This window comes from Apteryx rowi, unplaced genomic scaffold (assembly GCF_003343035.1).
Source record: "Apteryx rowi isolate R43461 unplaced genomic scaffold, aptRow1 scaffold_216, whole genome shotgun sequence".
In the NCBI taxonomy this organism is placed as follows: domain Eukaryota; kingdom Metazoa; phylum Chordata; class Aves; order Apterygiformes; family Apterygidae; genus Apteryx; species Apteryx rowi.
This window is the reverse complement of record NW_020448486.1, coordinates 354-26,203: the sequence shown is the minus strand read 5'-3', so window position 1 is coordinate 26,203 and position 25,850 is coordinate 354. Positions and strand designations below refer to the sequence as shown.

The 25,850-nt window shown below is 38.3% G+C and overlaps 1 protein-coding gene across 1 annotated transcript in view; it reads left to right on the top strand.

The window, feature by feature from the left end:
• LOC112965436 (nucleolar protein 4) overlaps positions 1 to 21,684 on the top strand; it is a gene marked incomplete at its 3' end in the record, with an annotated part of 50,016 nt that extends 28,332 nt beyond the window's left edge. The window contains exons 2-5 of the mRNA XM_026064418.1: positions 6,100 to 6,249; positions 16,795 to 16,906; positions 17,418 to 17,530; positions 21,552 to 21,684. Coding sequence (XP_025920203.1) covers positions 6,100 to 6,249; positions 16,795 to 16,906; positions 17,418 to 17,530; positions 21,552 to 21,684 — 508 coding nt within the window. The remainder of the gene's footprint in view (positions 1 to 6,099; positions 6,250 to 16,794; positions 16,907 to 17,417; positions 17,531 to 21,551) is intronic.
• Between the last annotated feature and the right edge of the window lie 4,166 nt (positions 21,685 to 25,850).

The following is a 25,850-nucleotide window of genomic DNA, read 5'->3' as shown; positions in this document are numbered from 1 at the left end:
CAGAGATTTTGCTTTGGTACTTTGCCATCATCTGGATGGATCCAAGAGATAAAGGAGAAAGGGTCTTTTGCTCTGTATTGATTTGGTGTCTCTTACTATTTATTGGGTCTGTTAAACTCTCCCATCAGGACAGCCAGAGGACTTTCCTTCACTGAAAGCTTTCATAAAATTTCCATTCAGAAAAAGTCTCAGACTTTGTGTCTATTGTTTAGTCTTTTGTCTCTAATGGCATATTAATTTGCCCCTTTTATTTCACTTCATTCTTTTTATTTTCATGATCCATTTCCACAATTTGTTTGACTTGTTACTGTCATATTCTAGTTGATTGGTTTATTCTTTGTGGGTTTTATTGATCTAAAAGTTCCAGAGAGAGGACTTGTCGGCTGGGAATGGCTCTGGTAGAGATCTGCCTTAATGTATTTCTTTGAGTTTTCCTGTCTCCATCTGCTGGTAGAAGACGAGATTTGCTGTTTAAACTGATCATACAGTGAGTAGTGGAAACTATAAATTTCAAATAATAAATGCTCCTTTCATAGGTATAGACAACTTCCATTAGGAACTGGACAGAAATGATCAATTTATTTATTTTTAGGCCACTTAATAATAGCCATCAAATGCTAATAACTTTTGATCTGTTGTAGATTTACACTTCACTGGAAGGAGAGAGTTAGATATTCAAACACATGTACTAATAACCTGAGAATTCAGATCAATGTGCTGATGAAACTAGATTTGTTCACTTATATGGGAGTAAGAAACATTCTTAAATGGTCATCACTCTTTTTAAATATTAATATTTTTACAGTTACCATGCAAGCAGATAAAGGAAGTAACATATAATGGGATTTTCAACCTGATCATTTGTTTTAACTTACTTCTGCAGACAGGTATTTAAAGGTCATGTTGTACACAGACTACTACTACCTAACAGTTACAATACAAATTTTCTGGTGTTCAGTCCAGAAGCAATAAAACACACAATCATGTCAGGTGTCTATTACACATAGACTAACAAGGTGAGAGGTTTTATGTGCAAAACTTTTTGTTTGGGATATATAGTTCATGCAGACTACAGTGTTTCAGACAGCAAAAGAATTTGCTTTCCATCCAGTGGAAATGCATCATCAAGACTGCAAAAAGTGATACCAGTCAGCAGAGATGTGGTGACACACGTGCTGTAACTCTGTTGTAACCTAAACTGGTATGTACCAGAAAAAATGTTACACATAAATATTGCTGCATTCAAAGTGGTCTTAAATTTGTATGTGACTTAAGTTATGTAATGAAATATTTAGGTTGATTGTTATTTCCATCTACTCTTAATGTTTTGTAGATGCTTTTGGCTTTGATGCTTTTACAACAGAGGTTTTTATAGACCTGAGCAATTTTTATGGAACCACCAACCAACCCTTTACTTTGATTTTCTATTTCAGTCTATCATATGTTTATAGGAATATTTTTCAAACACAATAAAGATTCTAATAGCTACATTCATTCATGAAGCAAAGGGGTGTTTTATGAGACTTATTTCCCCAAGAAATTTCAACATGAGATGGGACAGTTATTCTCAAGGAAGGAACTACATGCATTTTTGTTTCAGTGGCTTTAATTTTAAAAACCTTTTTAAATACTGTTCTCCTCTGCAAAGTAACTGCTAAAATGASACCCTTATTTAATAAATCTTTTTGCTGTCTTCATTAAGAGTTTTATATGTCCACTTCAGTGTCAAACTTTTTTCTGTTCTTTACTCCTACTAGCCTTGTAGGTTCCAGCTCCATAAAAGAGATTGACTCTCTCCTCAAACATTATTGTTCACAGGGATCCTTAGTCCAAGAGTTGCGCAAGTGTCATTAAAAGTCACTTCTCCTGTGAAGAAATTTATTTTTGTGTAGATACTAAAAAAGAACAACAACTAAACAGCTGTACTCTCAGAATGCAGATGGAATTTGCAGGGCTGAAAATGAAAAGAACCATCTATTTATTCGTATCCTAAACATACAGGGAAATCACTGAATAAACATGTAAACAAGAATAAACATGAAACCCTGCAATGCAGCTTCGAAGAGTAAAATTGAGTAACTCCTCACTGGTAGAGAGTGAAACCATCGCAGCTCCTATAAGAATGAATTGTGTTTTGGCAGGGCCTGTCACTCTCTTGACCACAGAGGAACCTTAGAAAGCTGGTTTAGAACAGAGGCATACCTTTTTAATGGCTGAAACAAGTGGGATGAAACCCATCCTAAAAGATTTAAGAGTCTAAGTCCAATTTTCAAGAGAAATGTTCAGTGAGTCTTTCATTCCTAAGCCATTTTTGAAAGTAGGACTTGGGCTCTTGCCATGATAGATAAAAGTCCTAAAAATGCCTCAATGATTGATACATATCCTCCTTGCTCTTCTGGGGATCTAGAGCTGTGAGTACCCAAGTCACTTTGAAAATGGCATTTAAGCTTCTCAGTCATAGAATTAACAAGAAGGGACTCGATTAATATCTAGTCTATCCAGGACAGGATCATCTTTAGTCAAATTATCTCTGACAGATGTTTGTCTAACCTTGTCTCAAAATCCTCCTATGACAGAGATCCCACAACCTCCTCAGCAATCTATTACCGTTCTTGACTATCCACATCAATAGTAAGTTTTTCCTAATGTCTAATGTAAATCTCCCTTGTTATGGTTTAAGCCTATTACTTGTTCTGTCCCTTGTGGACATTTCGTAGCCTTTCAGGCGTTGGAATAGCATTAACATGTATTCCCTCGTTCTTCTCTTCTTCATATTTAGTTGAGGCTAAAAAAATGTCCCCTTAGGCTCTGTGAAAATTTTTACCCACAGCCAGCTTATAAGTAGAGCTGCTTGTTAATGCTTTTATCAAATAACAGTTATGGGATAAAAGTGTAATGTAATGGCGTATAGTAGGAAAGAGTTTGATACATTCGTGTCCACTTCAGAGGCATTGTGGTTTAAATGGAGATTTGCGGTTGTATCATTTGCCCAACTTTTTACTTACTGGGATGTCAGTACTGGGATATCAGAAATCTCAGTAATAACCTTTAAAGCTACCTTATCCTCATTCAAGTTACTCATGTGGTGTATTGCTTCTGCAGTTAAGGCTTACCTCTCCACACAGCACTGCATTGTGCCGTATGGACTTAACACTCATTCAGCAATTCAGCACCTTCTTAAACGTTGCAGGCTTTCTGAAACAAGGACTATCTTATTACCTTCTACAGCACCAGAGTGGAGCCTGTCCTAATCATTGCCCAGGCCCCACCAGATAAAGTTATGATGATGCTACAAGCATAATTCTTAAGTAATAGTGCTCTCTTCTCGTGAAGCAGTTTCCACTCAATGTATGCTATTTTTTTCTATTCTGTTTGACTGACAAGATTTTGAAAGTTTGTGTTCATTTTATGGCATTTCAATTAGAAGGCATGACAGAGAGTTTGTGTGGATTTTACTCCCTTGTATTTTTAGAAGTATTAGTGATGCTTAGGGTTTTATTCAGCTGGATGGAGAAACACAACTTCAAGAACACATGCACATCATGCTCATCTTTGGATAGCAGTTCCCAGGGATGGGGACAGGAGGCCTACCAAAAAAGACCACTGCATACCATGGCCACCAAAAACAGCGAAATGAGTTTCCTGTTTTCCAGTTTCCTGCTTATTCTTTGAATGCATACCTAATACTTGTATGTGCCAGCTATGCTGATGTGGCATCTCTGGTTTTAAATTAATATTGTTGTAAAGCATTTCTCTTTAATTAAAAGAGAGCTCCCCTGTAGGAAATTTCCTGAAACAATACTCATTAGTAATAAACAGATTAAATCTTTATCAGTTAATCAACACTATAAACTTTTAAGTGTTCTGAGAGCAGCATGAGATAACACTGTCGTCATAATAAGAGTGTTTGAAATCATTAGGGATCCCACCGTGCCATTTGGGAGGTGAGAAAGTAATGATTGAAGATGGGTCCCCCCTGCAGAGCTCAAGTGTGAATTCCCCTGAAGATGAAAATGGCTCAAATTTGGGCCCCATCTCTAAAGCAGTTTTTTTAAATAGTGGGCAGTAGTGATGGGCAGTACCATCAKAATCCTTCATGATGCTGATGCTGGAAACTGTCATGATACCACAAAAGTTTTGAGCAGATGGCTAGTGAAATTTTAGGGGCTGTCCATGGGACAGGAGTCTCTCTGCTTTTTCTGGGCGCCTGTTCCCAGCTGATCACTCTGGGAGAAGAAGGGTGCCATGACCTCTCACTGAGACTTTAACCCATGCTGGAGACTGCAATACAAATTCCTCATCTTCCTCTACCCTGAATGCTCAACACAATCACTTCTGTCACTTCTTGCYCTCACAGGACTATGTCAATCCTCTGCTCACTCATGTGAGGGAGTTCTGCTCTSTTCCAGCTATTTGCTGGGGATAAAGAGCACAACTTGCTGTGGGCGTGGTAGGGAGAACATAGTCAGCTTTGGGCAGGGACCTCTTTGAAGAAGGCTAGGCAGAAGCAGGGGCATAGTGGTGCAGGAAAGCACAAAGCTTATATGGCTAATACAGTATCAGCACCTCCTAATCTGATACCATTTGGAGTCATGCCTGTTTAAAAAGTTATACTATAGAGGCATTAACATTTTCTCCATCACTACTAGGAATAATCAGAGTCTCTCTGTGTCACCCTGGGGGGTTCTTTGGAGCCACTGGAATTATTTAGGCTCTTTCAATGAACTTTGTAAAAAATAAAAGTAAGATAAGTGAGCTGGAATAAAAGATAGGGACAGTCAGAAAAACAAAACATGTTTGTTCACATATAGCAAGCTTCCTGGAATGGGTTAGCAAACAGTGATTAGCTGGGGGACAGCAACTGGGAGTCATACGTAACCATTGTTTTTTCATTTTTCATCTTTGGCCTTTATTTGGTCACAGCAGCAATAATTGCATGTGTTTTGTTACAAAAGGGTCAATGTAAATCAGTTTTGTTGCAGCATGAATTACAGCGGCAGTAATGGTTATCAAACATCTTAAGTTCTGAAAGCATATATTTCTTAAAATATACATTGAAGGTTAGGTGACACTGTTGCCTCCAGAGGCAAATACTGTGTTGGATTACAAGTGAATTGGCCATTCTCATTCTATTCCTCACAGGGTTATGTTATATTACAAAACACAGGCTTCTTGTTGAGAGGCCTACTCTGGAAAACCAAGAGCTCCAGTTCTGCCCTGGCTCTGCCCACTCTACAATCTCCTTAATTAGAGCTGAATCCATATACAAGTGTAAAATAAAGAAAAAGCTGTCATATGGATGGTCCTCTCTAAAAGGCAGGAATTGAATTGCACTGATTTATTTCAGAGACATTGAAGACTGTCTCTGTTTAGAAGTCCTGAGCTACCACAGCAATATCTCTTTTGAAAATCAGATAGTAGATGTCACTTGTTCCAGTCAGACATCTGTGTACAAAATCACAAATTTCAAAAAAAAAAATCCCCTTCTTTTCCTCATATTGTGATGTGTCTTCATGTAGTATACTTTCAAGTAGGGTTTCCAGTGGTAAACTGTTTGTAACAACTTCCTTTGTATTCGTAATTAGTCAGCTCTGTCACCTGTGAGTTAAAACCTTTTATTAAATACCTTTATGAAATGCTAGGTACGGATTTATTGGGAGGGGAATGAGACAGGATAAAAGAGCTGCTGCATCCTTATTAACAGCTGCATAATGCATTTCTTTGCCATGTGACTGGGGGCTGCTTCTGCCTCTGAGTGTTGTTTGTGCATTTGGAGAAACAAGCACAGATACTTTCTGTTTCATTTTTTAAATACTGGAGTGAAAGATTACTTTCTACAGAGAGACCAAATGTTCTGATTTGTCCAAATGATTTGTTTGCAAAGATAGTATCTTATGATCCTTCTGATCATACACCTTTTCTGCAATACTATTTCTGTCATTCATGGCGTGGGTGACCTTCAGATCTCAGTGGAAGGGTCTTTAACTAATCAGATCTTGCTAAAAAAGGAGAATGTGTTCCGTGATTATCATCATTTATCTATTCATCCTGTCCTCCTTACTCTTTCTTTTCTTTCTTTCTTTCTTTTTTTTTTTTCAGGATGGAGTAGGCGTAGATGAGAAGCTGTCTTTACGGCGGGTAGCCGTGGTAGAAGATTTCTTTGACATTATCTATTCCATGCATGTTGAAACTGGGCCTAATGGAGAACAAATCAGAAAACATGCTGGACAAAAGAGGACGTATAAAGCAGTAAGTAAAAAAAAACAACGAAGCAGCTAAAAGTGAACATCAGTTTATAAAAGTGTGAGTTATTTGGGCCTAGTCACATGGTATGAGATTTGTAGCTTTGTGTTTTTACCAGCTGGATAGTATTGCAACCCTCACCCTCAGATTGCTTTCAGAGGTCTTTCAATAATGTGTGAAAACATACAGTTTACAAATCAGTAGGGCCACATTTTTTGTGTAATAAGGGCTAGATCCATTGACTTCAATAAAGATTTTCTAATTGGTTCAAGCAGAGAATTTATTCTTTCTATAATGATTTGACAATTTCTGTAATAACTATATAAATGATATCTTTTAATTGTTATTAAATGGATGGAGTGTAAAGGAAGACTTAGAAGGCATTGCTACATAAGTTTGCTAAATGAGGTGCTGTACTTCAGCAAATGAATGAAGTTTCATCATACTTTGTTGCTATAGACTTTAATGGTATGAAAACTTGTAACTTTCCTAAATTCAAAAAGCTGGAAAACTGCTGGGTGCAATGAAAGAACTATTCAGAGGGCAACTGTCAATCCCCCATAAACTGACTGAACAGAGGGAAATGATTATTTCTAAGTTTTTTAATTGCACTTTTTTGCTTGACCTGAACAGTTCAGCTGCTGTCTTTAAATAATGATAAATAGCTTTTGTATTTACTGGCACAAATAAAACACTTTCTTTTCTTAAAGAGAACTAATAAAACATTTATTACAGTTTCCCATGGTGCCTAAAATGTATGTCCTTGGCTGTTCTCTGGTGGCCCAACTCCCTGGCACTGGGCACTACCTTCAACAGAGCTAGACACGTGGGAAAGGCAGACATGCCTTGGGTGGGCAGGCAGGGACACACGTGTGTATGCACACGTGCATGCGCATGTGTGCACTGCTACATCAAAATACAGTGTTGTCCTCAAAGGCTTATCTTCAGTCGTCTTTCCCAGGCTCCACAGCACAGCCTCAGCCCAAAGTGGCTCCCGCCAGGGCAGGGGTTGACCCTGGCTGCCGCCTGCCCGCAGTCTTTGGGTCTGTGTGCTTAGGCCCTGACATGCGGGCAAACTGAGCCTCTCACCCTCACTGCAGCTTTCTTAAACTTAAAAACAGCCTGCAAATCATGTCAGTCATTTTTGATGAAATGTCACCAAAAAGTGTGGTAAATCCAGGCTTCTGATACCTGCATTTTAAATTTTAGCCTCTGACCATAATAAATTTTTCCATTACTGTTTCTTCAGATATTTAACTTTGCAAGTATATAAGAATCTCTACTATGTATCTATGAATCCCTTTACACATTTTATTTATAGGCTATTTCAAACAGTTTGTTGTGGGATAAGCTCTTGGCAATATTTCTTATAATTTGTTCCTGGCAGTATTGACCTGAAGATAGATGTATGAAGGAAAACACTAGTCATCAGAGTGTGCTTTGTAAGGCTTAGAGTGATATTCTAGAGTGAACAAACACCAACTGTCTAAATTAATTTTCATCTGTCACCTTAGCCATTTTGAAACTTGATCTTCTCTTTTAGAAGGCATTAAAAAAGTAGTAATTGACCATTTATATTTTGTTTTATTTTAGAAAACTGTTCTAAGGGACAGGTCGCAGACTTCAGAGAATAATATACAAGTTTATGGAATGTTACCAACTATAAATAGAATAATTCAAATCATAATGCTACAAATATGTGCCAAGCATAATATTTATTACCCTAAGGATCCCATGATTCCAAGCCAGATAAGACATTTGTTTATTGTGAACTGTATGAAAGAGAACTAGTGTCTCTTCTGTGAGAACAATCTGTGTAAATTCAGTAGGTTGCACAGTAGTTTCATTTGATGTTAACTTTTGTTGTAATTGAGACATGAGTTTATTACATAATTATGAGCAGATGATAAAGAAGCCCTGTGTCATTATCAATGTTTGAAATACTTGTGCGTTTGTTTCAATGCATGTTAGTTTATTAAGAGCTTTAAGTCATAAGTCCCAAGGACAGGATTCCCATTCATAATTTTTAAATATTTCTGTAGATGAGAAAAAGGGAGAAAACACTCTTGATCAAACTAGTATCAATTCTTGCTCTCTATCCCAGGATGAGAGTTAGGTTCAATAAACAGGCCTCAAATTCTATTGGACTAACTGGGGAAAGGCATTCCAGCTTACTGGACCTGTCAGTGAAAATGTCTTTACTCTAAATGATGAGCAGTAGTGTCAGCCTGTTCCAGAAGGCCAGGCAGTATCTTCTTCTGTGATGCTACCAAAGGAAAGAGGTCGTGTCTCAGATAACTGTCTTACAAAAATTATACCCTAAGAGCTTTATAAATCAAACTGAAGTACTTTGGGGGGGTTTAATTTTATTAGGTGGCTTCAGAACAAGATTAATTTAGTCTTGTTTCTTTATTCATAAGTCAAAAGAGAATCATCCCTGAGATCTGTGAATGTATTTGTCATATATAAGTATTTACCAAATAATTTGAGTGAAAAATTTTTGCAGAAAAGATGGTTCACAAACTGTATGCTACAATTGTTTTGCTATTTGTTATTCATAATTCCTAGCGTGTGATGATCACATTGCTACTGCTTCCTGACTGGATAACCAAAACATTTTAACAGAAAAATGATGGGGAGAAAACACTACATTTTTGGTACAAAATTACTAAACTTTTGAAATACATAAATATTGTCATGAGTTTGCAGTATCTGCCTATTTCTAAAAAATGGATGGCACAGCCCTAAGAATTGCATCATATTAAATTCAAGTAATGCATTTGCTAATATATTTGTGAGTCTCTATTTTCAGTAGCGAACGTGCTCCACTCAAAATTTTGAATAGTACTCAAGCGTGATTAGAAAGGTAATGAAATTGTCAAAGGTAACTTAATTAACTGCTGTTTGTATTTATGTGGAGGAACAGATTCAGAGTGTGTGGAGATAGCACTGAATATTCATCTTTCCCCTGATCTGAAAAGAAGTCAGGTCTTTTTTGTTTTTGATAAAGAGTCCTCCCAGATGCTGGAGTGCTAGAATACATCAGTATCTCTCTCTGAAAACATACTTAGCACAGTTTACAACCTCAATTAGTGAATCTGTAATCTACACTCTTATTTATGTTAACTTTGTCAAAATGAATGGCATTGTACAATTAATTTCTGTGGGGCTTCCTACAGTAGTACTGCACAGGAAGATAAATAGGATGTGGTGCTTGGTAGCTCTAAAAGAGCAATGTTTTAGAAGGAGCATTAATATTTTCATTGGTGCAATAATGTGCCAAACTCAAACTTTAGGATTTCTTGGCACAAACTTCATAGATTAATTAGGAAAGCATCTGTGCTTCAATATTTAAGTTTAGAATGAGGTCTGTATTTTCTTCTGCTGCTTTTCCGCACACTACCAAATGAGTAGGGAATTATACAAATTCTGTGTAGGCGACATGGTAGAGTGACCTTGAAAACACACAAAAAAGAGTGAGTTTCCCATTTAACTAGCAAGAACATGTATGTTCAGGTATTAGGGCTTCAAGCTCATTTCAAGTGCCCARCTTCTATCCAGTTTAAGATTTATGGGCTATATTCCCTGCCAATATATCTGTACTTGTTGTAGTAAAAAAAGAGCTGGCTTAGATGTATATAAAATGAAACCAAGAGTTTTCATGCCTTTAGAACTTTAAATTATATCCAGAGCATTGTGGTATTGACACAGAAATATGTCAGACTGAAGGAATACTTTCTACAGTGTTTATACTTTTAGTTAGTTCCATGGTTCTCTTGGAAGTTTACAAACAGGAACAATAAGAAGGACCTTGATCCGAGGAGATTCTTCTCTCACAAAGGCAGGATATGTGACACAAGGCTGGGTTATGTTGCTTGCTCAGCAGGAGCACAGGTGACTAGGAAGGCGGGGAAGGTGAAAACAGCATGTTCCCTGCTTCCAGGGAAAGCAGCAGTGCTGAAATATGACCCATACTCTTCCCGCATTCCACCCAAATCTTTTGGGATATCAGGCTCCACAGAAGCTGGAGTGAAACACACTGGCTAAATGAATTGGTTAAGCAGTTGGAAAAAAGTACAGAGGACGTTCTGGGAGGGTGAATCTGTAGCACACCCTTGCAATTCAGTGTCCTAGAGGAATGAATCACTTTGCTTTGGGATAGTGTTTTTTCACTCTGTGTCCTAAAAGACTATTATAATGTGTACAGATATCAGTCCCTGAAAGGAAAACTGGTAGTGTCAAAGTGGAGGGACACACATGGGAGAAATGTTGAGAATTCTTATGGCATAGTGGGAAAGACACACCATAAATGCCTAGCTGACTTTTCTATGCCCTTATAGAGCTACTATTCAGCTGCATCCAAATTTTAAATTCAAGTGCTGAGAGGTATATCAGAGGTGGGAAAAAAAGGGAAAAGTTGTGGCTACAGGAGCAGCATCATGCAACAATCTCAAGCTGTTAAGACAACTCTTTGTGGTTCAGTGCAAACCAGGAGAAAATTAGCCTAATTAAATTTTTTGAGAAACTCAGATGGCCACTGATGAGATTGAAGATGGGGAACATCTCTGCCTCCTCTCAGGTCCAGCTCTGAGTACAGGTAGGTTAGACTTAAGGATCAAGCCCTAAATTTCTGAGTAGATTTTATTTTCCTTTAATACTCTTAAAGAAGTGGTTAGTTTTTCATGTTATTTAAACAATGAACTACAAAGAGCAAGTGCTTCACCTTTCTGTGTTATACATGGACAAAGTTTCCTGTAACTAAGTGAATCATTTACCCTAGAACTGTTTGGGTAAATCTTGTAGCCACCTTAAACACCTTAATCTCTGTGTACTTGAATATTTTTACCTGAGATTGATGATCTAATATCTGCCTGTTGAGCTTGCATAGCCAAAGTGCAAAGGCTTGAATTGTTACAGCAGTGAACTTGAATTGTGAGGGGGGTTGTGATGTCTGAGCAGGGGAAATGATCAGTTAATAAAATTCCCAACCCATGAATGAAAAAGAGCACTACAATGATGAACTGGAAGAGAAATAGGCTTATAAAATGTGGGAGATATTGATGTGTCAAGGGGAAGTAGCTTGGGGAAAGCCTCTGATCAGATAGGTAGTGCATAAATATGTAGCATCTGAGGAATAACATGAGTCTATTAGGTGTGGGGCAATATCTGGGGTCCTATGCTTCATTCAGCTGTTGAAGTAAGAAGTGTTTCTTGGTTTGAGATCACGTTGTCATTAAGTAGCCTTCCTTTTTCTTGTCACCCTAACAAAAACTTCTTCAAATTGTGAAACATGATATGACTTTTCTTCCCTTCCCAAAACAAGAACATACTTGTGAGTCCCCTCTAAGCATCACGTTGAAAGTGCTTTCCTATGGGAAGAAGTTTTTGACAGGTTGTGTTATGAAATAACTTCATTTCCTTTCAGGACAACCTCGCTAATCAAACAGGGTTAAAGCAGACTTGTGGCCTAGCTGCCCCGTCTAGGGCAGAACTTAAGAACTTATCCTCTGGGAAGCAAAAAGATATGAGATTTGTACAGGGTCTTGACACACTTAAATCCTTGTCTCTGTGCTATTCCTTTGTGCAAGACCAAACAATTGGGCCCTGTGCACTTGTATTCTACTGACTTGTTCTTGCTTTTTTTTGCAAAGGGTAAGCTTTGAGTCTCCTGGCACCCAACCAGCTAACAGGTGTTTCCCATCGCTTTCCTTTCAGAAAGCTAGTTTTGTTATGTAGGGAGGGAAAAAAAGCTGTGAAGCGGAAGTTTATTATGAGAGGGAGCAACATTTTCCCCAATATACCAGGGCAGTGAGCTCTTGATAAAACTCTCAGCAATAATATATCTGCTTTCCTATGCTAGTCGCCTATTCTGACCTCCTGCTGATTAAAGGAGAGGACTTTCCTTGGTTGGTTTGCCCTGCTGTCATCAAGAAATCAGTTTCTACCACCTGGTTTGATGGCTGTGGGCCCAGGACACATTACCATCTTCACTCTCTTCCCCTCCCTTCTTGAATTCTTCTTTGGATCATCTGCCCCCTTGCCCCCCAAATAATTAAAAAAACATACACACACAACAAAAAATCCCTCTGTTCTGACACATCATATCTTCCAGACTACACATACATTCTCTATGTTAATGCTTTAGGGGTTAATAGGTTCACTTGGAAAATTTCACTCCCTTTCCTCACGCTTGTCTTTCGTACTCTGCCATATGTGTTCTAAAATCTGCCTTTCAGTTTAGTGCTTGTTAATTTTCAAAATAAAAATGTAGCTCTGAAAGCTACATCATCATAACATCCTGCATTACAGTAATCTGAATATTAGGAGCATAAAGGATTTTTTTTCTCTGTCTGCGCATGTGATGCAATAGGAATGCAATATAGTTCTTATAGGTAATTAGGGCATACTTCACTCAGCTCCAATGTAAATCAGATTGCATGCTCTGGTACTGGATTACTTGCCTTGTGGTAGTTATGCTCTTTATGGGAGCCAGTAAATAGCATGTAGGTCAGTTACAGATTTAGAGGGCCTTAATTGTTGGATGTTGTTTTGGATGGGTTGGTATATCCCCAAATCTATTATAATATAGACTTCTCATGAACACTGAAATAAGATCATAAAAGTTTTGCCACTGGAGCCAACTCTGATTTTATTTGTCTCTGAGTTTAGAGTTAAAACAAAATATATATAGGTGTGCGGGGACTGTTAGGAAATGTTCAGCTTCTTATCCTGTAACTTCTGGGAATACAACAAACAGCATAGTGTTTTGGCACTCCAGATGCTAGTTCCTTCTTCATATAATTTTTTTCCCTTTACAATATAAAAAGCATTCAGCTCTAAGAGCTATACCTAGTACACAATACCAACTAACCTGCTAGAACATGCTTGTTTTCTATTTTGTCTGTGATACAAAATACATCCAGGTATGGGGTTTTTACAAGCAATAGAAAATATACTAATGTGCACTAGAACCACCAGTAAGAATAAGGAATCACATAAGAATGCTTCTAAAGCATCACATTTGAAGGAAGAACAGTTATAACTAGTTTGTAAAGCAGTCTACATCATGTTTCTCTCTTTGGTAGCACTCTGGGATACTTTATCAAATTATTAAATCAGCAGTGGCTTTCTTCTGATCGGTAGGGATGTGCATGACCTGTTCTGCACATCATGCCAAAAATATGCTTGTCTGCATCGTCAGTGCATGGATGTAAATAATGCAGTATCCCCCACTTCAATTCATGTCTCTGGCTTTTTTATTTCTTGAAACATAGAAGAATGTGGGTTTTATTTGTTTTGTGGAAAAGCAGTAATGCTATTTTTTATTGCAGGATATTACTGAATGAGATAATCTGATAATTTGTTAGCTAATGGCCTTGAGAAGAGAGCTAGGAGCAGGCCACTGAAGTCAGTGAGAATATACCGTATCAGTGAGAACCGAGTCATTATTGCTTTCTTTCAGATAGAATGGAGGACAGAAACAAATTTTCCCTATGAAGTCAGACCACTGGCCAGAGTATTTCTATATATACTTATAGAGTGTCGTAGGCCTCCTTGTGCTCTGAAATACTCGCATGCAAACCAGCTCTGTGAACTACATCAGCTGAACCTTTAGCCCAAGCTAGTAAGAGCTGTGAGGGGTACAGTGTTGGATTTTGTGTTCCACCTTGTGCTAATTTGTTTAGACAGCTCCTAGGTCACAGCAGGGTCTAAGCCAGTTAGTGAAGAGCATGCCTAGAGCTAGCATGCAGCTATCTGCTTATAATGAAATAGATATGCCCTTCTTTAATGAGAAAGGCAAACAAGAGTCTGCTCTGTTGGAGGAGTGAGTTTTTTTTTTTTTTTAAGCTTTCTGGCACTGAAAATTGAAAAGTGCTTTTTGGAGTATATTCAAACAGCAAGAATAAGGAAAGATGTGGGTCATCGCTTCTGCATAGCTCTTCTAACTTGATACCTGTTGTGTTGTGCCAATTTGTACAGGCTGAAGTCTTGGCCTGTAACCGTGATTGATTCAAATCACAAAGTAAACAAGGGAGGATGTTGGTGAAAACTGGTGTTATTTAGGGAAGGGCATCCTTCAGGCTGTGTTAAAGTGGGAGTTTGGAGACACAAGCATCTGTCATGTGGACAAATTTAGTTATAAAACCCAGGTCCCTTATAGTCAGTGGAGCATACCTATCAAATCTGGGGCTTAGCTCACTTGCTTTCCATGGAGGATTTTCATCCTGTTTGAGCAGAACAAGAATTTGACAGAGATGCTTGATTAGAATAAATGGAGCATTCCTATCAAATGCAGAAAACTAATGAATCCATGGGTAAGCTCCATTAATTTTAATACAGTGCTAAATGTGTTACATGTTATGTCAGAGTGGTTGCTGCGTATGTGCACTTACAAATTTTCTTAATGCTAAGTTCTAGCTGATTTTAAGTTCTTTTTTAGATTCCATAAAGCCCCAGTAAAACCAATATTTTCATCCGTAGGTAAATAAGCATCTGTTTTGGCATAAAAAACAGGAAAAATAAGCTGAAGTAGTTTTCTTTTGCAGGGTCTCCCATTCAAAATTGGCTTCATTTAGTGTTGTCRTGTTGATTTTCAGATAAATTGTTTCAGGCCCAGAGAAAATTTATRCCAAGTGGCATCTGAGAAAAAAATTCGCTTTTATGTTAATATCCTTCTCTCCCCCAGAATAAGATTTCTGTTATATAAAGAACAACAAAACACAGCCTAAAAAACAATACCATAAACAGGATGGTATAATTCACATTCTTATTTTACAATGCATCATTTTGCATTTATTTCCAGACCAAACTCATGTCACATCAAAGTATACTAATTTAAACTCCACCTACTTTCCAAAGTACTCTCTCACTGCTGAATTTGGTCCATGGAGTTTTAGGAAGTGTAACTTTCAGCACAGGGTAAGTAGGTGACAAACAAGCCAAGGAGAAGAGTGTAACAGAGTTAAAACAGGCCATTCCTCCTCTTCTTAGCACCCTTGTGATCAGCATGACTGATCTGCACAATATTTAATTCCATTTACATCCAATTAAGGAAGGGTATCTTGTCCTTTCTGTAAGCGTACTTTCATACACCCCACCTCCATCTTTCTGCACTTGTCTTCCTACATAGACTCACATCAACATTGCCACTTGATAGGAAACCGAATCTTGCTGTAAGTTTTACAGTAGTGAAATACAAGCGGATATCAGTTGACTCTTCTTTTAATCTCTATTGATGGGATTTCATCTTTCTCTGGGAAATATCTCCTTTGCCAAACAATCACTTTGTTTGGGAAAACAAGGGCTAGAGGTTCTTTACAATACTTGTAGTGCTGTTCTGTGTATGTGTGTGTGTGTGTATATATATATATATAAATGTATGATAGAATCACAGAAATGCTGCTTGAARGGGACCCCTGGAGGCCTCTAGTCCAACCTCCCGCTCAGGTCAGGACTACTTCCAGCATGAGGTCGTGTCAGCCATGGCTTTGTCTACTAGTTGTCTTGAAAACCTCCAAGTTTGGAGATTCTTCCACCCCTCCAGTAATCTTGCTCAATGCCCTAGCCTCCTAGTGAAGAAGTTTTTCCTAATGTCCAGTCTGAACATCCCAAAGCAGAGTTGTTGCCATTTGTTCCTGGTTTTACCCTCTGAATAGTTTCTCTGCACTGTTTTTGTAACCCGCCTTCAGGTAGTTGGCTGCTGTTGGCTCATTTTCAGCTTGGTGCAAAGCACACCTCCAGGTCCTTTTCAGCAAGGCAAAAAGGCCTATAAGGGTATATGCATCATTGGGGAAAAGAAATAGAATCTTTAAAAACAGCAGTAAGTGCTTCCTCCTCTCCCCCTTCAAATAAGAAAAAAAGCCCTCAGACTCTTGCAAGTATGTCATTGGAAAAATTAACTATTTTGAAATGAGGAAATAACCAAAATCTGTTGTTTTGGAATATTTCTAGGTGAAGCAGAGTCTCTATAATTGAGTGATGGCTAAATTCTACAGCCGTTATTAAAAATAATTTATTTAGCCTGCATTATTAATCGCAGGCTTTCTGAGAATATTTTCACAAAACATTCAAATACAAAATTAAAACAGCAAGGAGACTGTAATCACTACTAATGCACTAAGTCCTGTATCTGTCTACATACTGTTACAATAAAAATAAATAGAGCATAAGCCAAGCATTTTCTTCTTTTGGTATTGGCTATAAGCAATAGATGCCTTTCAGTTTTTTTTTTTTAAACAGCTCTCAGAGGAATGCCTGTTATGTATGAATCTTTTTACTGAAAAGAAATTGAAAAACTGTAAACAGAAAATGAAACCCCTTTTGATGTGAGTGAAATTTTTTTCAGTATCAGCTATTATTAGCCATTAGATGATAAGTAGGGAGATTGGATGGATGTTTCTTGAAATGCTACATAGTATGCAGAACATGCTTTCATTGTGCTTCCTGGCATTATAGGATAATATGCCTTATTTGGAAATATAATGATCAGTTCTGTTAAATCTTGTTCAATCAACTTATATAATAACACCTATATTTTGTTATTCATTTCAGATTTCAGAGACCTATGCCTTCCTACCGAGAGAAGCGGTGACACGATTTCTAATGAGCTGCTCAGAGTGCCAGAAAAGAATGCATTTAAACCCAGATGGAGCGGATCATAAAGGTAGTTTCAGTGTCAAATAGTGGGATGTAAAGTAATTTTATTCCTAATACCCATTTATATTTTCCTAGTTTAAGTGCGGGTTCATAAAAATTTGGTAGACTGCAACAGTTCAACTAGTCAGATCATCTCATTTACTTAAGCTAGAAGGTAGTGAATTTTCTGCTTTCATTTAAGGATGGAGTGTAATGCCATGTGCACCCTCAATAGAAAGATGATTTTATCTGGAAGAAATCATTTATTTTGCTATGGAAATGTTTATGTGAGGACTTAAACGTAAGAAATAGATAGGGTGCATGTACTGTAGTCATTTAGGATAGAAGAGCTCATCATTTTTCAAGATTTGAATAGGATTTTCATTTTTCTTTAGTAGACTTGCATCTGTACAGCTTACAAGCAGATGGAAATTCCAAAGTTAGAAGTAAATGAAATAACTGTCTGACTTTGACTGCAGAGTAGGCTGAAGTAGCCTCCACAATTAACGTATAATGCATAATAAATATTTTTATTACAGATAATGGAAAACCTCCAACGTTGGTGACCAGCATGATTGATTACAATATGCCAATTACTATGGCCTATATGAAACACATGAAGCTGCAGCTACTAAATTCACAGCAAGATGAGGTAAAACTGGAATCTTTGAAGTCTGGTGTTAAATTCTCCTGTGTTCTTTGGTGCTGTGTCTTTGTGGTAGCCAGGAAACTGAACTGAAGATTAATCTTGATCCTATGCTTATAATTTCATTGCTAAAATAGTGGATATGAAACCAAGCCAAGGCTGTGTGCAAGTAATCAGTTTGAGAGAAAATTTCGTGTCTTACCACCCTCCCATGGTTTGGGGGCAATATGCTATCCTGGTTCAAATTACATGAAGGTGCCCTTTAGCTGTCTGGAGCAGTGGAAAAGATAAGAGGGGTAGCGTGTTCACCAGTGACTTAGTGCTATGCTCAGTAGTGACTTTCATTGTCTACTTCTAGAAAGCAATACCATCAACCCCTGAAATGAATGCTGTGCTGTTCTCAGGGTTAGCAGCCAGGATGCAAGACCTTGCAGTGAGAGAGATGGAAGCACTAACAATGAAATCTTTAAGTAAAAGAGCAAGATAAATAAGAGTTGGAGTTTCTTCTGAAACTTAAAAAGATGGGAAAAAGAGAAGTAACTCAGAATCAAGCTTCTTCAGGAAGAATTGGAGTTGAATGGCATTTTTATCTCTTAAAATTATTTTATTTCTGTGATTTATGCAGAGTTCTTTCAGATTTTGAAAAGTGCTTCATGAATTGGATGGAAAGTAGCAATATTATTTGTAATAAACTCATTTTGTTAGAAATATGCTCATTTACCAATAGAACTGCCAAATAGAAGCCCAGTTATGTGCCAGCCAAAAAGCAGTCCTGCATACTGTGTCCTTCTGCCTGACTACAAGATTTTTTATTTTTATTTTTTGATAAAGAAGACCTTTAAAAACAACCTTAACAGTTGGATTATGGCAGAGACCCTGACTGGCTCTTGATTTCTGTGAAGTCAGCCAGATTTGGATTCATAATAAGTAGATATAGGATACTGGTGTAAATTTATGAATTATTCAGCACTCCACAGAATAGGGATTTCATCACTTTTCTAAAAGTATCAGGATACTTTCTTCACTTTTGCCTCTTTTTTTTTTTTTTTTAATTGGGGAGGGTATGAGAATATCCCTGATTCTGAGTTGTTCATGCACAAGTGCAGCCTAGTCTTCTTTCCCTCATATTGAGTTTCCCCTCCACCGGCTGCCCCTTGTAAGTGCAGGATTTCAAGCAGCAGGAGGTAAGAGGCTTTATCCTTGCAGCAGCCTGAAGAGCTAAATGGCTCTTTGGTTTCCCTGCTTCCTCCCATTGAGAGTTACTCCTGCCACAACAGGGTCCAGCATTCATGCTGGGTCAGGGCCATCTGCCACAGTGTCTCTGTAGCCTAAATGTTTTGGTGTGGTCCTTTCTGGTCTGATGACTGAAATTTTCTTTAAACTAGTTTTTCATCTAGATGAACTGGTGGAAACGATACAGTGGCATCAGGAAGCACAATTGCCTGCTATCTCCTGCCCAGCTCCATCTTGCATCTCTTATGTTGCTGTGTATGAAACGTCTACAGCACTGGAGTAATGAAGAGAAAAGTAATTTTGGACATGTTTTAGTAACAATGCGTTTGCCTGGGCAGAGTGGGCACAAGGAATGTTTTCATTATAATCTTTATGTCCTTCCTCAAAGAAGAGCTTTGCTAAGAATTTCTTTTTTCTCCAGAGTGTACATTTGTTGCACTAAGAATAAAATGGCAGTGAAGATGTAACAGTACAAAGTAGGAAGATTTCTGTTGCATGCATTCAAACTATTTCATGCACTTAAAAAACATGCTTTGGTTTGTAGGAAGGCTCTGTTTCCAAGGTTTCATCAATCATATCTGTATTCTTGTGGAGGGGGCGGAATGAGACAGGAGTGAACTTGGATGCCACAACTAGCTAGCACAACGATTGAATGCCTCCTAATTCTTTCACCCTTGATTCATCATTTTGAAACTGAGGCCATCGATGAAAGGAAAACAGACTTGATCTTATAGTGTGTTGGAACAACTCAAAGTGTTGGAATTTATCTCTGTGCTGCAACTGGTACAAAGAAGCCATTGGCCAACAGCCTCTCTCCCCATGTCTGTGTGTATATGCAGATTCAGATAAATGCTTTATACAGTTTGTGGTGTGTGGTGGAGATATTCTGCAGAGTGCTATAGGCAAATGCAGGCTGCCTGTGTGTGTTGTTGTTTTTTTAGACCTATGTGAGCATTGGATAGTCAAAGCTGCCTTACTGGGAGCCCAGGCAGATTGCCTAACCTCAAAACTGGAAAACGTAAGCTGCTGCTTGCTGATTCCTGCAGGGATCAATGAGAAATACCACTGTGCCTTACCAGAGGCACAATCTTCCAGAAGGTCTGGGGGAGTTTGTGTTCTGATCTTGCTCTTTGAGAAAGCAGTATGTGTTTTTTCTAAACTTCAGAACCAGCTTGGTATATACCCAGCCCCATCTGTCTGGGGCATGAGGCTAGTGGACATCCACTTCTGCAGTTCCTGTGCGATGGTGTTATTCTGGTGTCTGCTGTTGCTTTAACTATGGCACTTCCCACCTTATGTGGGCAAGGTAGGCAGGTGACCCTGGAAGCCCTCACTATTCCATTTCAGTTTGTTTAAAACTTTGAGAACAAGTTATGTTTGTTTCATTATTTAAAATTGTCCTGGTGTGAAGGTGTGGAACCACATGGTCTGAATATTCTCCCCAATCTCATTCCTGAATGGCATTTGGCAGTATTTCATCCCAATTCAACATGAGAGCTAGCTGTGGGGAACTTTCCTTCCCCAAACTAGAGAAACACCCATGCAAGCTGGAAAAATCACTGAGAGGAATTGATTTAAGGGACAACTGTGTAGAGAGGAAAACAATTATTGTAGTGTCTGTAGAAACCCTTTCACAATAAATACAGACTAAATCAAATTCGAAACATTGCCATTTTCTAGGTCACTTCTGGTGAGCAACCCACAAAAAAGTGTCAAAATCCTGTCAGTTTTAAGTTCTGTTTTAATAAAAAAGACAAACAAATGTTAATTATATTCATTGGAAAAGTGTTTTAAACTATTCTTCAGGGGATACATAATCATCTGCCTTGTTTCTCTGTATGTTCTTTAAATGGCTTTTGTTCATAACAGGAGTAATTAGCTCAGAAAAGTTGCTACTGAAGATATATCACTGTAGGTTTGTGTGTTGTCTCAGCAACTTACAGAGAAAGACTAGTGAATGCTTAATTTTAAATCCRTGACTGGACACATGAACTTCAGTGGAACTGAAGCAAGTAAAGTTAAACATGTATGTAAACATTAGCTGGACTAGGACCCAATCTGTTTTGCTTATGCAGACCAACTGACAAGCTTTTTGACTGGCACTTTTTGCCCTCCATTATCATCCCTAGTAGAGACTCTGTAGTTAAATTTGATGGATAAATCATACTAAAGAAATCTGAGGTAGAATAAATTCCAGGTGATTCTCATGTGATTATATTGCTCTGGTTTACCATTGACTGTCATGTGAATATGCTCAGAACTTTATAAGCTGTATCATTTTCTCAGACACTTTTCTAAACATAATAGCAGTGGAAGGTTGACATCTTGCTAAGGGAACTTGGCTGTGGATTCTTATAAGGTCAAGTTGTCATTCTGAGATATTACTGTGGTTGGTACTCATAGGGTACCTACCTTACTTAGGTAAGGTAGGGAGTTCAGGCACAGATTGTGGAGATCTTTCCTCAGTCAAATTGGAATAACAAGGAGTTTGTATGGGGTTTCCTAGCCCTTTTTTACAAAATATTATGGAAAACAGTTACTAGTATGTCAATGGAGTATTGTCATAATTGAAAAAAATGCATTTGTCAGATTATCATATCACATAAATACTGCATTTTCCTTACTTTTCTTTATGTGTTCTGCTTGTTTGTTGATACACACATGGTATTAGCATGAATAAATTCCATTCCAGGTATGAGAGAAATAATTGGGAATGAGTGAAAACTATATATAATGTGAACAGCGTATGTTATCCTGATGTTTTCTAATATGATTCTGAAACTTTCAATTGCAGGATGAAAGCTCAATAGAGAGTGATGAGTTTGATATGAGTGACTCTACTAGGATGTCAGCTGTGAACTCTGATCTCAGCTCAAATCTTGAAGAGAGAATGCAAAGTCCTCAGAACCTCCAGGGCCAGCAGGATGGTAAGACTCTCGTTTCATACAGAAAATATGGTATTTCCTTGTCTCTTTCCCATTCTGTGCCTTCATTTAGTACCTGCTGTGTCCTTTGCTTCGCAACGTGTTTCATTAGGCAACTTGAAATACATGTTCCCTTTGTCTCAGCATGAGGAAGATGAAGTTGGGTTTTTCAGGTTAATTTTATTGTTGCTTAGGCAACAGGTGAGTGCTTAGATCACTATACGTTAAGTATTATAATTTTACTATTATTATGTATATATAGTGTGGCCTTACATAGGCATAAAAGGAAATGAAACTCAAACCTTTCTGAGGCAACCCAGAGGGCAGAGGAAGTTGTTTTTAGCGGTAAAAATGAAAGAGAGGGATGTGACAGAAGCATGGTAGTTTGAGAACTGGGAATTGGGATATGGTATTCAAAAGAAAGGATGGAAAAGACAGACTCCAATAGCAAAATAGAAAGAAGAGAAAGAGAAAAGAAGAACCAGTCTCTTYTTAAAGAAGAGAAAATAGAACCAGTGGCATTGTAAATCTTAAAGTTAGTTGTTCAAGTTTACTTACAACACAAAGATATTTTGCTGGTGAAATAGATGGAAGTTTTGCTTTGCGTAGAGGACGCATACTCTTTGACTTCAGCCCTTGTTACAGAATGTGTTAGAAGTACCTGGTTTGGAATGAACTTTCTCYTTGAGAATGCAACTCACACAGAACCTATCTAGTGCAGACTGCTACAATGAGTCGTAAATGGCACAGGAATCTGCACCTAACAGTGCAGGTCTATTCTGTAGCTATTAAAACCAACATATTGGCATGTTACTCTACATGTTACTCTGTAATATTCTGACCATGTATGTCAATTCAGAAGTGCTTCTTCTACTTCTGCTGAATATTAAATATGTGGAATTTGACAGTTAAGATGGATTCTTTCCATCTTATGCATCATCTTCAATTGTTGGTTTGTAAGCTCTTTAGGCAAGTGTGTGTGTTGCATGTGGGATAGGATCTGTTTATGAGTAGGACCTTGTGCTCTGTTGCTCTGTAGACAAATAAAGTTGATAATTTCGTAGGACAGATTCTAACCACAGCTGACTTTTATCTTGGTGTCCTCAAACTATCACAAAATTTATGTAACACTTAATTGCTATCTACATACATTCACTAAAGGAGCAATTCTCTTGATGCACAAGAAATAGGGGAAGCCAGTTCACTTTCCTGTTGCAGTTTGACTTTTCAGGGCTAATACATTATAATAATGCTACTAAATTAAGAGTTTGTAGGGATAATTTGGAAGGTGCTATTTTTACATATCTGTTTTTCAGTGCAAAACTGTGCTTTAGAGGTTATCAATTACATATATATTCATGTGTTTCACTTATAAAGTATTTCTTAATAGTAAATGTGTGCATGTGTGTGCCTGAAGCAAAAATTCTAGCTCAGTGCAATAACCTATGAAGAAATATCTGTCATTCAAGTCTTGATATCTGCTGCAACCAGATTCATGTGCCACATCTAAACATTTAGAACATGTATAAGAGTTGTAAAATGCTGTAAATTTGTCACTAGGTATTTAAAATCTATAGAAAATAAATGTGCTGTGGACTTTGAACTCCAGGTAGTGTGGTCTTACAAAATTGCTTTAAATCTCTCTGCTTTCCTTCCTTTTTTCCCAAATGGTACTTGCTCACCTTCCCAAGGCAAACCTATTTCTGAGGCTTCTTCTGGCTAAAACATCTTCTGATAGATTTAAAATGGCAGCTCTTTGTGCCTCATGGTTTTCCAGGGCTTAGCTGTTATCAGGCAACAAACTTGAGTATGGTTAGTTATAGCAGTATTGTTTTTTAAGATATGAGAGAAGGGGCTGAAGCAGGAGCAGAAAGATATTAGAGAAGGGGTAGGAAAAAGGATGATAGGAGAATGCAGGAAAAAAGAAAATCAGAAGAAATTAATGAACACAGGAGGAGAAGGAAGGAAGTGAAAACAGGAAAGAGGAAAGACAAAAGGGAACTTAAGTGAATTTAGCAGTAGAATCACCCTAAAATTTTACAGTTCTAATAGTAGATATAGTGCACGTACACACAAATGATCACCTAACCATGCCTGTGTGTATCTAAAGTGATTCCTTCCCTCTTCCTTCAAACTATTTTATAATCCATGAGCGTTTGTCAGCTACCATGTTCAGTCTGCAGACAAAAGCACCTAGCATTTGGCTTATCTGAAATGTATTTGAAGCACTCTGGCAGGGGAAAACTTACTGCAGTGTATGACTGTCCAAGCACACGTAGTTGTGAATGGTGTCTGTGGTGGAATGGGACAGCAAATGTCTTCTGCTGCCACAAACATGCCTTCACTGGGAGACTGAAATGCTAATGGGAATCATTAGCAAAACTGCTGCCTGGGGTGGATGAGTGACAGACCCAGAGTACCTAAAAGTGATCTGTTATATCACTGTGTTTATATGGCCTTTCATATAAGGTAGTATGAGAATATTTTGAGACACTTATCAGTGTTATTCTGTGGATTTCGGGCTGATTTATTACTAGCATATAACTGGAGTCAGTGTACCCTGAGGATTGCTATGGTGACCCAATTCATCCCACTGAGGGACAGGTGGAAAGACTCCTCTTCAGCTCAGTTTATTGGAGTATAGTGGAATGCTTAATTATCTACATAAAAAGAATAAGATGCTTTCATACCCTCTTACTTTCGTGCTACACTTGCACTGTATTCAGTCAGATGTTTGGCTTTGGGACTCTTGCAGAGCTCACACTAGAAAATTTGACCTGAGGTTTCTCAAAGTCTTCCAGTCTAGTATTCAGTGTTCTCTGTTTCTCATGGTTAGGTTGTTTGAACCTAAAGAGAATAAAGGCAAGTATGAGACCAACCCACAATATCAGCTGAAAGTAATAGACTTCATCCAGAAATGTCATTGTAGGTAGGTAAACTGCTGAGGAGGTAGGCACAGAGAGGGAAGGGTTGTGTGTGTACTCATAGTAGATGGGTGCTGGTTGAAAAAATGGTGACCAGCTGGAATGTCTTATGGAAAGAGGTGGAATAATAGTTACAGAGGAACTGCTCAGAAGTCCTGGGACTATATGCTGAGGCTTCGTAAGATTCTCTGTATAAAGCTTATTTGGTTGAAGGGGAATTGAATAAGAAAGGAAAAGTGGGGAGAGCTGTTGAATGCTATCCATAGTATTCAAGCTGCAACAATACTACGAAGGACAGTACCCATTTTAAATGAACCTTTGTATGCTTTTAAATAACAGGGCCTTGAGTCACACCTGCTGGTGAATGGCTGAAAATAGCATCCCAAGCACCTGCAGGGCTGCTGCAACTGTGGGGGAGGAGGTGGAAAAGAGCTGTTGCTCTTCCCTGGGGAATTTGAAAAGGAAAGCAGCTCTAATCTGACATTGGTTCATTCCCTAGTCGGGAATAAGATAGGGCTATCTGGTTAGCAGTCCCTTAGAGCTGCTTCCCCTAGCAGCCAGCTGGAGAATAGGGCTGCAAATTGCTGATGTGTTCCTTTCTCCCTTGCACCCTCTCCTCTTGCTTGCCTCTGTTTTCTTGCCAGTCTTGTCCATGCTCTGTCTGCTTCCTTACACATGCCGCAGCTCCCTTGCCCTCAGCTGGTTCTTTGGAGAGAAGCCTGTGTATCACTCACCTGCAGGCAAAACTCATGCTTGCTGTCTGTCTTTGCTTCTCCCTTCTCCTGATGATGCTCTGGGGACTCTGATGTTACCATATCAAAACCTTCTGCCCTTGTCTCAGGCAGCAGGCAGGGTTTGCAAATTGGGTTTGAAATAAGGAGCCTCTGCTTTTTTATTAGAAATTCAGTGCTTCAGCCTATACAAAGTGGTTTTTGTAGTGAAGACTGACCTCTAAATCAGTCTGTCAGAGGGGCAATGAGATCTACCATGCTGAGGGTAAATGGGAGTTTATTGTTGCCCGTCCTGGTAGCTGGGACCCTGCGAAGAGCTGCTGAGTGTGTTTTGCAGGCTTGCCGTGGTGGCTCACTAGTTACCAAGACATGAGAGAGGTGTGTGTGKGKGGGGGGGCTCTGATTAAAGGAAACTAAGAACACACACAGCTGTGTCCCTGCAAGTAACAAGGCTTGGGAATGAATTTTATACTGAAATGTATTGTTTTTCACTATATGAGTTATTAAATAAAAA